This window comes from Netta rufina (genome assembly GCF_964035555.1).
Source record: "Netta rufina genome assembly, chromosome: 26".
In the NCBI taxonomy this organism is placed as follows: Eukaryota; Metazoa; Chordata; class Aves; order Anseriformes; family Anatidae; genus Netta; species Netta rufina.
Window position 1 is genome coordinate 4,907,279 of NC_140150.1, and position 11,749 is coordinate 4,919,027.

Sequence of the window (11,749 nt, forward strand, 5' to 3'; positions counted from 1 at the left end):
GCGACTGCGGGGGCTGCTTTTGGGGAGCAGGTCGGGGCCATGCCACTGCAGACGGAGATCCTACGAGAGGTCTGGGCGGCCGAAAGGTGAGCGGGGCCGGGCAGGATGAGGTCCTCGGGGTGCGATGCGCTCCCCCCGTGCGCTTCGCCTGCTCCGGCTCCTTTTTTTCCTATTTAATTGTGGGGTGATATTCTGGTTTAGGTTCATTGTTCTGAGGGTGGGTGTGAGGATGCTCGATGGCTTGTAGAGGGAAGGAGTTAATTAGGGCGGATTTTGCCAAATTAACCTCGTTGCTGTCAGCCTTGGCAGAGGCAGACCCCGTCCTGTGCTGCCTGGCGGGGAGGGATGAGCTCGACCTGGTCAGGATGGGGGCAGCTGCTTTGGAAAAGTGGGGTGCCTTTTGACTCAGCACCACCAAAAATGGCCATTTCAACCCGTTCTGATGCAGAAGTGATGGAAAGGTTTCAATGTCACAAAACAAAATGAGTGGAGCCGAGACGTGAGACCCAAAATACTGGCACACGCACCCCGCTCCTCCTCCTCCTCGCTGTGTCCTTTTAAAAAATAGGAAGGTTTGGGGAAGGAAAAGGCTCAAATATTTATTTTTGGTGGCACTGGATGTATTGGCATGGCCAAAATGGGATGAAGCTCCGAGGAAACAGCAGCATTTTGGGAGGGTTTCAGGGGAGGCTCCCCCCCCCCTCCCCCACCTTCCAGCTCTCACCTGAGCAGGATCCGGCCCCAGCAGGAGGCTCTCGCCCCCCCGGGGAAGCTGTGTAGGGTTCAGTTCTCCCCCAAACCCCCCAGAGCTGGGGAAAGCCCTCACCCCTTTCCTTCCTCTGCCCCCACAGCCCCAGCGAGGAGTCGGGGAGCCCCCAGCAGCAGAAGCCAAAGCAGGTGAGGATGAATCCTTCCCCACCCCCCCCCAGGTCCTGGCTTTCCCCAGGGACTGAGGACGGGGACACCCCCAGCCCCCAACCCCACACCAGGATGGGATCAGGTCCTCCCTCGGGGTGCTCAGCCCCAACTGGGGGCCGAAATTTGGGACCCCCCACTCCCTCATGCATCCTTCCAAAGCCCTTCTCCATCACTCCGCAGGGCCCATGAGGTGGGCTCTTTGTTCCTAATTAGTGCTTTCATTAAGCCTTTCGGCTGAGCTGTCAGCGGTGACTCACTTTCCAGGGGCTGTGACCCCGACAGCCGCTCCCTCTGCTCTGGGGGGGGCTGCATTTCGGCACAGCCCCCGGGGGTCAGCCCCCCGCAGAGGGGGGTCTCGCAGAGATGTAATCAGCCTGCTTTAATTGGCAGCCCCTCCTCAAAGGGCTTCGTTAAGTAACGAAGCAAAGGGCCGGTCTCCCGCGCTGCTTAAGGGATTAAAGGGGTGAAGGAGCTATTCGTGGGCAGCAAGCTGAGGATAGAAAGACCTGGGGTTTCCAGCCCCACCAGGAGTCCCCTGGGGATGCACGTTAGGAGAAGGCAAAATGTTGGTGCTGGGGGCTGGATCCGGCCCTTTGCAACCCCCCTGCGGTGCTGCTGCACTGGGGGCTCTGCCCAGGAGGGACCCAACCAGCAGCAAAACCCTGGCAAGGGGGGAAAAGCCCTGTTTGGGGTGGGGACCCTGATGCAACCAGCACTGCTGCACCTTCTGGGGGCGCGGAGCTGGCACCTACTCCCCAAACGTCCCCTGCCCGCAGCTCGGCGCTGCACCACATGCTCTGTATTGGGTAAATCAGCGTTATTTATAGCCCAGGTTAAAGGGGATTAGGTGTGCTGCCTCTAATCCCCCGCTTCCTCCCGCCTCGCTCCTCACTGACCTCGATCCTTGAGGCTCTGACATCCCCCAGCCCTCCCCACGGCCCCAGGGCTCCGTACCCACAGCCAGGTTTCCACGGGCACCTTTTGTGTGGGTGAGAGGAGACAGGGGCACGGAGCTGTGCCGCCTGTCCCCATGCCCCTTGTCCCAGCTGGGGTCCCCCAGGGTGTCCCCTGTCCCCAGGAGATGACGGGGGGAGGTGGCTCCCCATACAAAGCCACCCCATATCCCCATGGTAATGCCAGCATCATGTCCCTCGTCCCCTGGGCTGGCACATCCCGGTGTCACCTCTCTCCTGTCTGTGTGCTAACAGCCCTCTTGGTTTTCCTCCCTCTGCTTTCCCTCCGCGGGGCTGCCCCACGGTAAGGCGCCATTGGATGGGGTGAGCGCATCCCTGCTCCCCTGCCCACATTTCGGGCACCCCTGCTCCCACAAAATGCCCACATCTGGGGCATTTCAGAAAGGGCTCCGGCTGCTGTAAGAGCAGGGATTTCACCCTGGGGTGATCTCGTCTCGGCAGCACCATCAATGAGGGCAGAAGCTGAAGAAGAAGCGGCAGGAGCCCACACCGGAGTCTGCACCCGAAGTCAAGCCCCGGCGGCTGCGGGTGAAGAAGCCGGGCGAGTCGGGGGGTGCAGAGGAGCCCCCTGCCCCGGCACAGGGTAAATGAGGCAGCCTGGGGGTCCCCCTGCCAGCCCCAGTCCCCCTGAAACTGGGGGACGTGTGGGGGCTTTGCCATTTGCCCTGGGACACGCCAGGCCCCCCAGCCACGGCGCTCTCCATCACGGGGTTGCTTGAAATGCCCAGGGGTGAAGAAGCTGAGGAAGAAGAAAGAGGAGAAAGGGGAGGAGGAGAGCGACAAGGATCGCTGCCCCAAAGCCACCCGGGAGCCCCGAAAGAAGAAGGAGAGCCCGGCACCCCGCTCCCGCGTGGCCAAGGGCCCGAAGAAGCAGCAAGGTGAGGGGGGGGGACACGGCGGGCAGCACCCATCCCCACCACCCATGGGGTGCGTCTGCAGCGGCTCTGCACGCCCCTGGGGTGCTTTTTGTCCCCCAAATCCTCTAAAGGCGCGGGGAGGAGGACGAGGACCCCCAATCCCCGGCCCCACGCGCGCCCCCGCGTCGCGCGTGTGCGCCCCGCGGCTGCAGCCACGAGGGGGCGGTGTGGCCGTGCGCGCCCCCGCCACCACCCACGGCCGGGACCGTGCCCACGGCAGCCGGTGCTTGGGGGGGGGACGGTCCCTGCTGGAAAAATTGGGGGCTGCGGGGACCTGCTCCCGGCGAAACCGTCCCATCGCCAACGCCGTTGTGACCCCGCTGGGCAGAGCCGGCCGAGGACTCGGAGGATGAGGAGGAGGAGGAAGAGGAGGTGGAGGACAAAGATCCGCCGAAAAAGCTCAAGAAGAAGGTGCCCAAAGAGCCCCCCGCGGGTGAAGGACGGGAGAAGAAGCTGAAGGCGAAGGGTGAGCGAGCAGGGGGTGGCTCCAGCCCAGCTCCGTTGTCACTTGCTCGAGCCCTGTCCCCATCGCTGTCCCAGGAGGCTCAGGGGGCAGGGGGCTCTGGGCCATCGCCCCCTCCCCATATATCGTCTCCATTGCTCACCCCTTCTTCCCTGTCCTCTGTCCCCTTCCCTGTCCATCCCTCCAGGAGACAAGAGTGACCCCGATGGCAAAGCCAAACCCTCCAAGAGCACCAAGAAGGAGCCGACGGCCATGTTCCAGGTGAACGGGGAGAAGAAGGAGAAGAAAAGCAAGAAGAAAGGTACCGGTGAGGGGGGTGGGCAGCCCCACTGCCCCCAGGTGGCACCCTTGGCCAGCAGCACCCACGCCACGTAACGGTGTCCCCGTGTCCCCCAGCCGCCACCGGCAGCGATGAGGAGGACGACTCCGACTCCAGCACCAAACCCATCAGGTCGGAGAAGAAGAAAAACCCCGTGTCCCTCTTCCAGACCGGCGGGGACCCCCCCAAGGAGAAGAAAACCAGAAAGAAAGGTGAGAGTCAGCTCTGAGAGGGAGGTAGTGAGGCTGGAAGGGCTCTCGGGGTCACAGGGCACCCCTGGCTATCGGGGGCTTGTTACCAATGGTGTCGGGGTTCCCTCCGTGCTCCTGCCCCGTTCTGCTCACAGCTCCCCCCAAAGCAGCTGACAGCGAGGAGGAGACCCTGGAGTCACCGCAGAAAAATTCCAACAAGAAGGGCAAAGGGAAGAAATCCAAGAAGGTATGGGAGGGAAAAAATAAAAAAAAGAGGTGTGGGGATTTTCCCTGCGGGGAGGTTGGGGGGGCTTGGAGCATCCCCTGGGGTGGGCAGCGGGTCTGGAGAGCAGCAGGGACATCCGTGCTGTCCCCAAAGCGGTGCCACATCACGGGGGGATTTTGGGATTGAGGAGCTGTCATCTAGGAGAGGAGGTGGTGGCACATGGCATGGGCAGGGCTCGAGGGCTCTCCGGGAAGCCCCCTGGGTGCTGTGCACGAGGAAACGAGCTCAAAGGGCTCCGGTTTGGCCTTGCAACAGAAGGAGGAGAGGCCGCCGTCACCCGTCATCGAGGTGGACAACCTGGAGGAGTTCGTGCTGCGCCCGGCTCCGCAGGGGGTGACCATCAAGTGCCGGGTGACGCGGGACAAGAAGGGCATGGACCGGGGGCTGTACCCCACCTATTACCTGCACTTGGATAACGACAAGAAGGTGAGACAGGGCGGGGGGGCGGAAAGCACGGGGCTCTGCACCCACCCTGGGAGCACCCTGGTGATTTGGGGTGGATGCTGGTGCACGTCCCGCTGCTCCTGCGTGTTCCTATCCCTGTCGTTCCTCCTGGGAAATGTCCCACGTTGGTGAATGCCCCGCGGTGGCTAGGAGCCATGGTCACACTAATGACAGCCCCGGCTGGGACACCGGCGGTGTTTTGGGGCTCGTCTTGGCTGCGGGGACATTGCGCAAGGTCGCGGCCGTGTCCCCAAACAAGGTTTTGTTTCGCAAAACCTTGCGCAAAGGGCACGGCGGGGCAATGGCGATGGCACTGCCCCGGCCCCGCCGTCCTCCCAGGTCTTCCTCCTCGCCGGGAGGAAGCGCAAGAAGAGCAAAACCTCCAACTACCTCATCTCCATCGACCCCACGGACCTGTCGCGAGGCGGCGAGAACTTCATCGGGAAGCTGAGGTGAGGCGGGCACCCCGTTTTGCCGGCACCCCTATTTTTCTCCCCGTGCCGGCTGTGGGCCGGGAGTGGGTTTGGCGTGCGGGAGGAAGGCTTCGGCTGGCTGAATTTCGGTGTTTGCCGCTGTTGGCTGTGACCTGAGGAGTGTCGGGGGGCAGGGAGGGGGAACAGGCTGGGCCGGTTCCTCCCGTGGGGCAGCTCGAGGCGAGCAGAAGCGCCGGCGAGCGCGGCAAGCCCCGGCCCGCTGCACCGCCGAGCCGCCGGCGCCGTGCCGCAGCGCCTCCGAGCCCACCCCCCGGTTTTGGGGGACGGGTGCCCTGAAATGGGGACAATGGAGATAAAGGGATCAAGGCTGGGTGCTGGTTGCGCTGCAGCCTTCGTGCTCGGGGCTGGATGGGGGAAGCAGGAGGGGTTGGCGGGTTTTGAGGTCGGAGCAATGCTGGGCTGGGCTGGAGGGGTGCAGGGATGCTGCGGGGTGGGTGGTTCATCCCCCCAGGATCTGAGCACCCCAACCCTACACGAGCATTGCACTGAGGAGAGGGTGCCCGGGCCAGAAAGTGGCCAGCGGGAGGGGGGGAACAAAGGTGGGGAATTGGTGGGACCGGCTGTGGTCACGTCCTGTGCCGGTGCTGCAGGTCCAACCTGATGGGGACGAAGTTCACCGTGTTCGACAACGGGGCCAACCCAGACAGGGCCAACGCCGACTGGTCCAACGTGCGGCAGGAGCTCTCGGCCGTGGTTTACGTAAGCAGGGACCCCAGGGGGCCCCAAATGGGGCATTCAGGGCATCGCCCCGGGGGGGGGCTGTGGACCTGTGGGGTAGGCTGGATCCGGCCCCGAGCCCTCAGGCTGGATGCTGGGGAGGGGCTGCAGCCCACGGTGGTCGCTGGTTTTATGGCCGGGGCTTCTCTTGCAGGAGACGAACGTCCTGGGGTTCAAAGGGCCCCGCAAGATGACGGTCATCATCCCTGGGATGAACTCGGATAACGAGAGGGTGCCCATCCGGCCCCGAAACGTAAGTCGGAGCAGCCAAGGGCCAAACAGGGATGGGGCCAGACCTCCCCCAAAGGCTGGATTTGTTGGGGATTATCTTGGGTTTTTACCCAGTTTGGGGCAAGACAGAAAGACTTTGAGGCGTTCCTAAAGTTGAAGGCGCCCCTCTGGGAGGCGGAGATGAGTGTCAGTGTCCATATATTTTTCTCCGGGCTGTCTCCCTTTTCCCAGCAGGGCCCTGCCATGGGGCAGCGTGTCGGGGAGCACCCAGGGATGGGGCATCCCGCTGGGAATACCACGGGGGTGGCAGGGCTCCGGGGTGCTCCGGGGTGCTCCGGGGGACACCTCCCCTTTGCCATCTCCCCCCTCGCCCTCCCCAGGACAACGACGGGCTCCTCATGAGGTGGCAGAACAAGAACATGGACAACGTGATCGAGCTGCACAACAAGGCGCCGGTGTGGAACGACGAGACCCAGTCCTACGTCCTCAACTTCCACGGCCGCGTCACCCACGCCTCCGTTAAAAACTTCCAGATTGTGCACGGCAGCGACCGTAAGCCGGGGGCGGCTCGGGGGCTGATCTTGGCTGGGGTCCCGGCACCCCTGCAAGCGCTCTTTTTGCTGCATTTTTATTTATTTATTTTTTGTCTCGCGGGGCTGCTCTGGGGGCCCTGCTTGCGTCCGGCAGAGGGAGCGCGCGTGTCACCTGTTGCCGGGCAGATTAGGGCAGGGACCCATCCTGCAGGGTGCTGAGCCCAGTGCCACGCCACGAGGGCACCCCAAGCACCCCCCCCCTCCAGCATGCACCCCACATGGCCGATATGTACACCCCTGGGGCACGTGGCACCTCGGGGACAGTCCCTTGGGGTGTCCGCGATCACCGATGCAGGGCCCGGCCGTGGCTCTGGGGTGGGTTTGCACCCCTAAACCCCACAGCACCCCCAAACCCCGCACCCCACGGGATGCAGCCCCACGGTGAGGGTCCTGCCATGGGGCAGAGCTCAGCCCCGGTGCGAGCAGCCGGCCGCGGCCGCTCGTCACCTGTCCAGCACAGTCAGAAGCCATCGGCACCCGGGGTGTTGGGTTACAGGACAGAAAAAACCTGCCGGGGGCCCCCGGTTATTTTTACAGATTTCCTGTCACCCGCGCTCCGGTGACAGCAGCGGCCACGCCACGGGCGTCCCACGGGGGTTTGAGGGATCCGCGCCCCTCCGCGGGCTCTGGCTACATGGGGAAGGGGCGCTGGGGGGGGCTGAGGGGTGCCACGTCCCCGCTATACCCTGCTGGATCATACAGTGGGAAAATACTGGGTTTTGATAAATTTTGCTGCAACAGGGCGCAGGAGCTGGGCGCAGGGTGGCTGCTTTGCCACGCCGCTCTTTAAATCCCCTTGGAAAAGGGACGGGGGCGCAGTGAGGGGGCGCAGGAGCCGTCCCCCTCCCACCCCACGCGCCCTTCCCCTCTATCCCACAGCCGACTACATCGTGATGCAGTTCGGGCGCGTGGCCGACGACGCCTTCACCATGGACTACAACTACCCGCTGTGCGCCCTGCAGGCCTTCGCCATCGCCCTCTCCAGCTTCGACGGGAAGCTGGCCTGCGAGTAGCCCCCGCGCCTCCCCCCCATCCCCCTGCGCCCCCTCGCTCCCCATTTTTCGCTCACCCAACTTCAGCCGCCCGATCCCCGGCTCGCCCGGGGCCGGCTGCGGGTCCCGGGCAGGAGGCAGAGTCAAGCCCGGGGTATATTTAGCAGATGAGGCTGCCTGTGATCCCGATTTCATCCCTTTGAGACGTTTCTTGGACTCGAATCCTGGAAACTCATCCCTCTTTTCTTTTTTTTTTTTTTTTTTTGGTCTGTTTTGTATTTTGTAGCGTGTTCTTTAAACAAGAAGGGGGGGTTGGTGGTGTCCTTTGGTTTGGGGTGGTTCCTCGTCCCCCTGCGGGCGCGTGGCCAGGCTCTGCCCAAGGTCACCCCACGGCACCCCCAGCGCCCACCACCTCCAGGACCAGGATTTTATTTAACATTTCATTTAAGCACTACAAGTGGGTGCAACACTGCTGGGGGGCAAGGAGCCCCCAGCCCAGCCCAGCAGCAGGGGCCAGCCCCCCAGCACCCCTTTGTTTGCTCCTCTGCTGTGCACGCCACTGCTCAGTGCCTTATGGGCACAAAACCCCCAATTTTCACCACTTTCTCTGGCACAAGTGGCTGTGATGTGCCCAGAAGTGCAGTGTCCCTGCAAGCTGTGGGGGTGCCCATGAGCCCTGTGGGATTTGGGTCCCCAGGGAGCAGCCTGGCCCCTGCAGGGTGGGCACGTGCCGGAGGGGCAGCCGGTGCCCCCAGGAGCAGAGCTTGAAGGGAAAAGCGCGGTCGCAGGCAGAAGCATCGGGTGATTCACGAGGTGTGGTGCAGCTCTGAGCCACGCTGCTGCATGGGGACCGGTCCCGCAGAGCCCCCGCTCCATCTCTGTGTGTCCCCGGAGGTGACAAAGCGGGGGTGCCACCCCGTGACTCGGGCCCCTGGGTTGTAAATGGGTGCTGAGCAAGGGGAGATGCTGGAGAAGGGTGGCATGGGGGGAGCAGGGCAGCTCATGCCCTGTTTTCTAGCACCGCCCCAGCTTTGGTGGGTGAGGATCTGGCTGCATGGAGGGTCCTAAATCCATGATTTCAGTGATGAGAAGCACCGGGACCTATCAGCGTGTCCCAAAAGGCCACCCCAATGATGCTTCTCTCCCCTGCTCGTCTCACAGACTGCTCCCCAGGGATGCTGATACAAGCTGGGGTCCCCTTGCCTGGGTGCAGATGGGTCCTCCCCAATCCTGGGCGTGCTCTGAGCCCCCAAAGTGCCACAAAAGGTGACTGGAGCGGCCTGGCAGAGGAGCAGGAAGCAGATGAGACAGCCGTGGTTGTGCAAGAGGGGTGCTCGTCCTCACTGGGCAGTGTCGCAACACCGCCATGGCCTGAGCCTGTCCCTGTCCTCCCATTGTCCCCATGCTCCCATTGTCCCTGTGCTCCCGTTGTCCCCACGAGCCCATTGTCCCCATGCTCCCGTCCCCACAAGGGGCTGGGGGCAGAAAGTGGCAGTGCTGGGCCCGTGCTGGACCCCACACCTGGTGCGATGCAAACGTGGGTTGGAGAAAACCCCAGATGCGGGGAGCGGTGCAGGATTGTACCCCCTGTGCTGCGTCCCTCCATCGCAGTGGCACGGGGACTGGAGGACTCCTTCCCTGGGTGCCACCAAGCAAACCCAGGGTGGGACAGGCTCCCTGCACACCCCCGTCAATGCCAGCACTGTGGGGAGGTGACAAGGGACCAGGGCAGCAGCCACACCGCTGGCCAACATCTGCCATGGTGGCTTTGCAGAAGGAGCCCATTTTTTCCCCAAAGCCGCACAGATTTGGGCTCCGTGATTCATCCGATGATTGCACGGGGGGCAGATGGGGCTGTCCATGTGCCTGTGCGGGATTTTATCCCTTACCCACACGGCAAGGCCCTGGGAGCGAGAGGAGAAACAGCCGCTGGGGTTTAAGGCCAGCGTCTCCTGGCTAGGTATGGCCGGCAAATGTGGGGGAAAGCGAGAGCTTTCTGCCCAAATCCAGCCGGGAACCACACATCTGTTTGAAATTGGGACACGATCGGCTGACGGGTGAGGGCTGCCTCCACCCGCACTTGTCTCCGTTTCCTGTGCACCGGTGGAAGCCGAAAAGCCAAAATGCAGCCAGGGAGCGGGGTTCAGCTTGAAGGGCTCCAGGAGGTCTCCAAATCCCAACGCGCGCCCACCCGGGAGCACCACTCATCCCCTGAGAGCTTCTCCCTTAAAACACCCCTGTTTGTTTTTTTTCCATTATGACTTGCACCCCAAAAAAAAATCCCAGCCTGCAGCCCCGCAGAAGCAGCCAAAGGGAGCCCGAAGCTGCAGAGGGTGTGAGGCGCGATGCCACCGCGTCCCAAAACGAGCACCTTCGGAGGCGATGTGCAAGGAAGGCGCACAGCCTACAGCAATTACAGCGCCAGCCGCCTACCCCAAATCGCTCACACAAATCCTCCTAACCCAAACCAACTGCAGCACAAGGAACAAATGAAAACAATTTAATAGGGCGATGGATATTCGGGCCCTTTGTTTGCGCTGGCTGTTAACACCAGAGGAGATGAGGAATTGAAGCACAAGAAATGTGTATCTACTTTGGCCGACGGAAAGTGTGACGGATGTGCCGGCAGACCAATGGGTGAGGATGAGGATGTGTGCGTGGGTGTGAAAGGAATGCTCGCTGCAAGAAAAGATCAAAAAAAAAAAAGCAAAAAAAAAAGGGGGAAAGAAGAAGGAGCCTTATCAACTTCAGGGGAGGCCAAAGTGTGCATCTTCCTCGGAGAAAGGATTTTCTCAATCCCAGGGGATGAGCTTTACCCTGAGGCGGAGACTTTGAGGCTGCTCCAGCTTCAATTTCGGGGGCTGGAGTTAGGCTGGTGGTGCGGGGCTGGATTTAACCCCATGAAGCACATGAGTTCTTCCCGGGAGCCAGCCCAGGAAATGCATTTTATTTTTGCAGAGAAGATTATCAGGAAAAGAGGGGGAAAAATGTCCCAGTTCGATGTTGAGCATCCCACCGAGGACACACATCACCACAGTGCCACAGGCAGTGGCCAGGCATTCCCCATCCTGCTCTGATAAAAGGAGGGATGCCAGCCCGGGATGTGAGCATCCCAGTGGGACCAGAGGGGAGCCCAACACACGGAAACTCCTCACCCCAAAATTTAAGGGCCAGAGCCCTTGGGTTCCCAGCACGTGCCCTGCCCGGCAGACAGCAGCGCTCAACCTCCGGGGCTTTTGGTCCGCGCTTTGAAGTGGTGATACATTAATTAATTAAAGAAGCAACTGGGACGTGTGTTTTTCTCTCCGCTCCCCCCTCCTGCAAATTCATTTCCATGATGTTTTTCACGTGGGAAGGCAGGCTCGTGCCTGATAAGCCGGGCTGAGCTGCGGGTTTGCAGGACGGGCTCCTGCTCGGCACAGCAACCGACAGGCAGTGCTGGGGAAGCCAGTATTTTTCAACTGCTTTTAGAAAGGAATCATTTTTTAATTAGTGAATCCATTCTGGAGAAGTGTCGGAGTTTTACAATGTTGTAGCTGTTCTTGGTGTGTTGCCTAGACTTGGATGTTCTGGCCATAAGAAAATATTATTTATGGCATTGCTGCTCGCAGCTCTTTTATATTATAATTCGGGAAAGGAAGTCGCTGTTCCCACCAGTGGACAAAGAATAGCAGAAACCAGGATTATGAACTTCTGAAGGAGGAACAAATAAAAATCCTAATCGGCAGGGCTGAAAAAAAAAAAAAAAACAAAAAACACCCAAAGCCAGAGCGGGGCTGGGATTGCCACGCTCCAGAAGGAGCTCAGCCCAGCATGGCAGGCGCTTGGATCGCCGCCGCCGCGCCGAAGCCCGGTCCCGCAGACGCTTTCTGCACGCACTTGGAGCTCGGCGCAGCGGTAACCCCATTGTTACTCCCCTGCGCAGAGTTACATGTGTTCCTAAACATTTGCAGATCAGGCTTTTATTCATGGGCTAATGCACGCTTGTTTGCTCATGCCTTACTCAGCCTAAACTCCTATTGAACTCAATTAAGTCTGTCATCTCCAGGAGCAGTCAATGTCATTTTTGCCCAAGTAAGGGATGAGTAACGAGTGCTCAGAACGGCCCTTGGAGAATAGCAGCCATTTTGTTGCAGTTTTTGGTCCAGATTCTTACAGTTAGCACCAGGCCAAGGGTGGAAGAATGCGATACGGCTTTATTAATCATCCC

At 61.0% G+C, this 11,749-nt stretch overlaps 1 protein-coding gene across 1 annotated transcript; it reads left to right on the plus strand.

Moving 5' to 3' along the window:
* Positions 1–39: 39 nt before the first annotated feature.
* On the plus strand, positions 40–7,796 carry TULP1 (TUB like protein 1; the record flags this gene model as incomplete). Its single annotated transcript, XM_084301805.1, is given in 16 exon segments — positions 40–86; positions 852–897; positions 2,334–2,342; positions 2,346–2,475; positions 2,621–2,770; positions 3,138–3,275; positions 3,366–3,406; positions 3,408–3,573; positions 3,669–3,803; positions 3,938–4,029; positions 4,324–4,494; positions 4,852–4,964; positions 5,597–5,705; positions 5,878–5,976; positions 6,335–6,506; positions 7,427–7,796. Coding segments are annotated over 16 exon segments (1,752 nt in total). The 3' UTR covers positions 7,561–7,796.
* Positions 7,797–11,749: the final 3,953 nt, after the last annotated feature.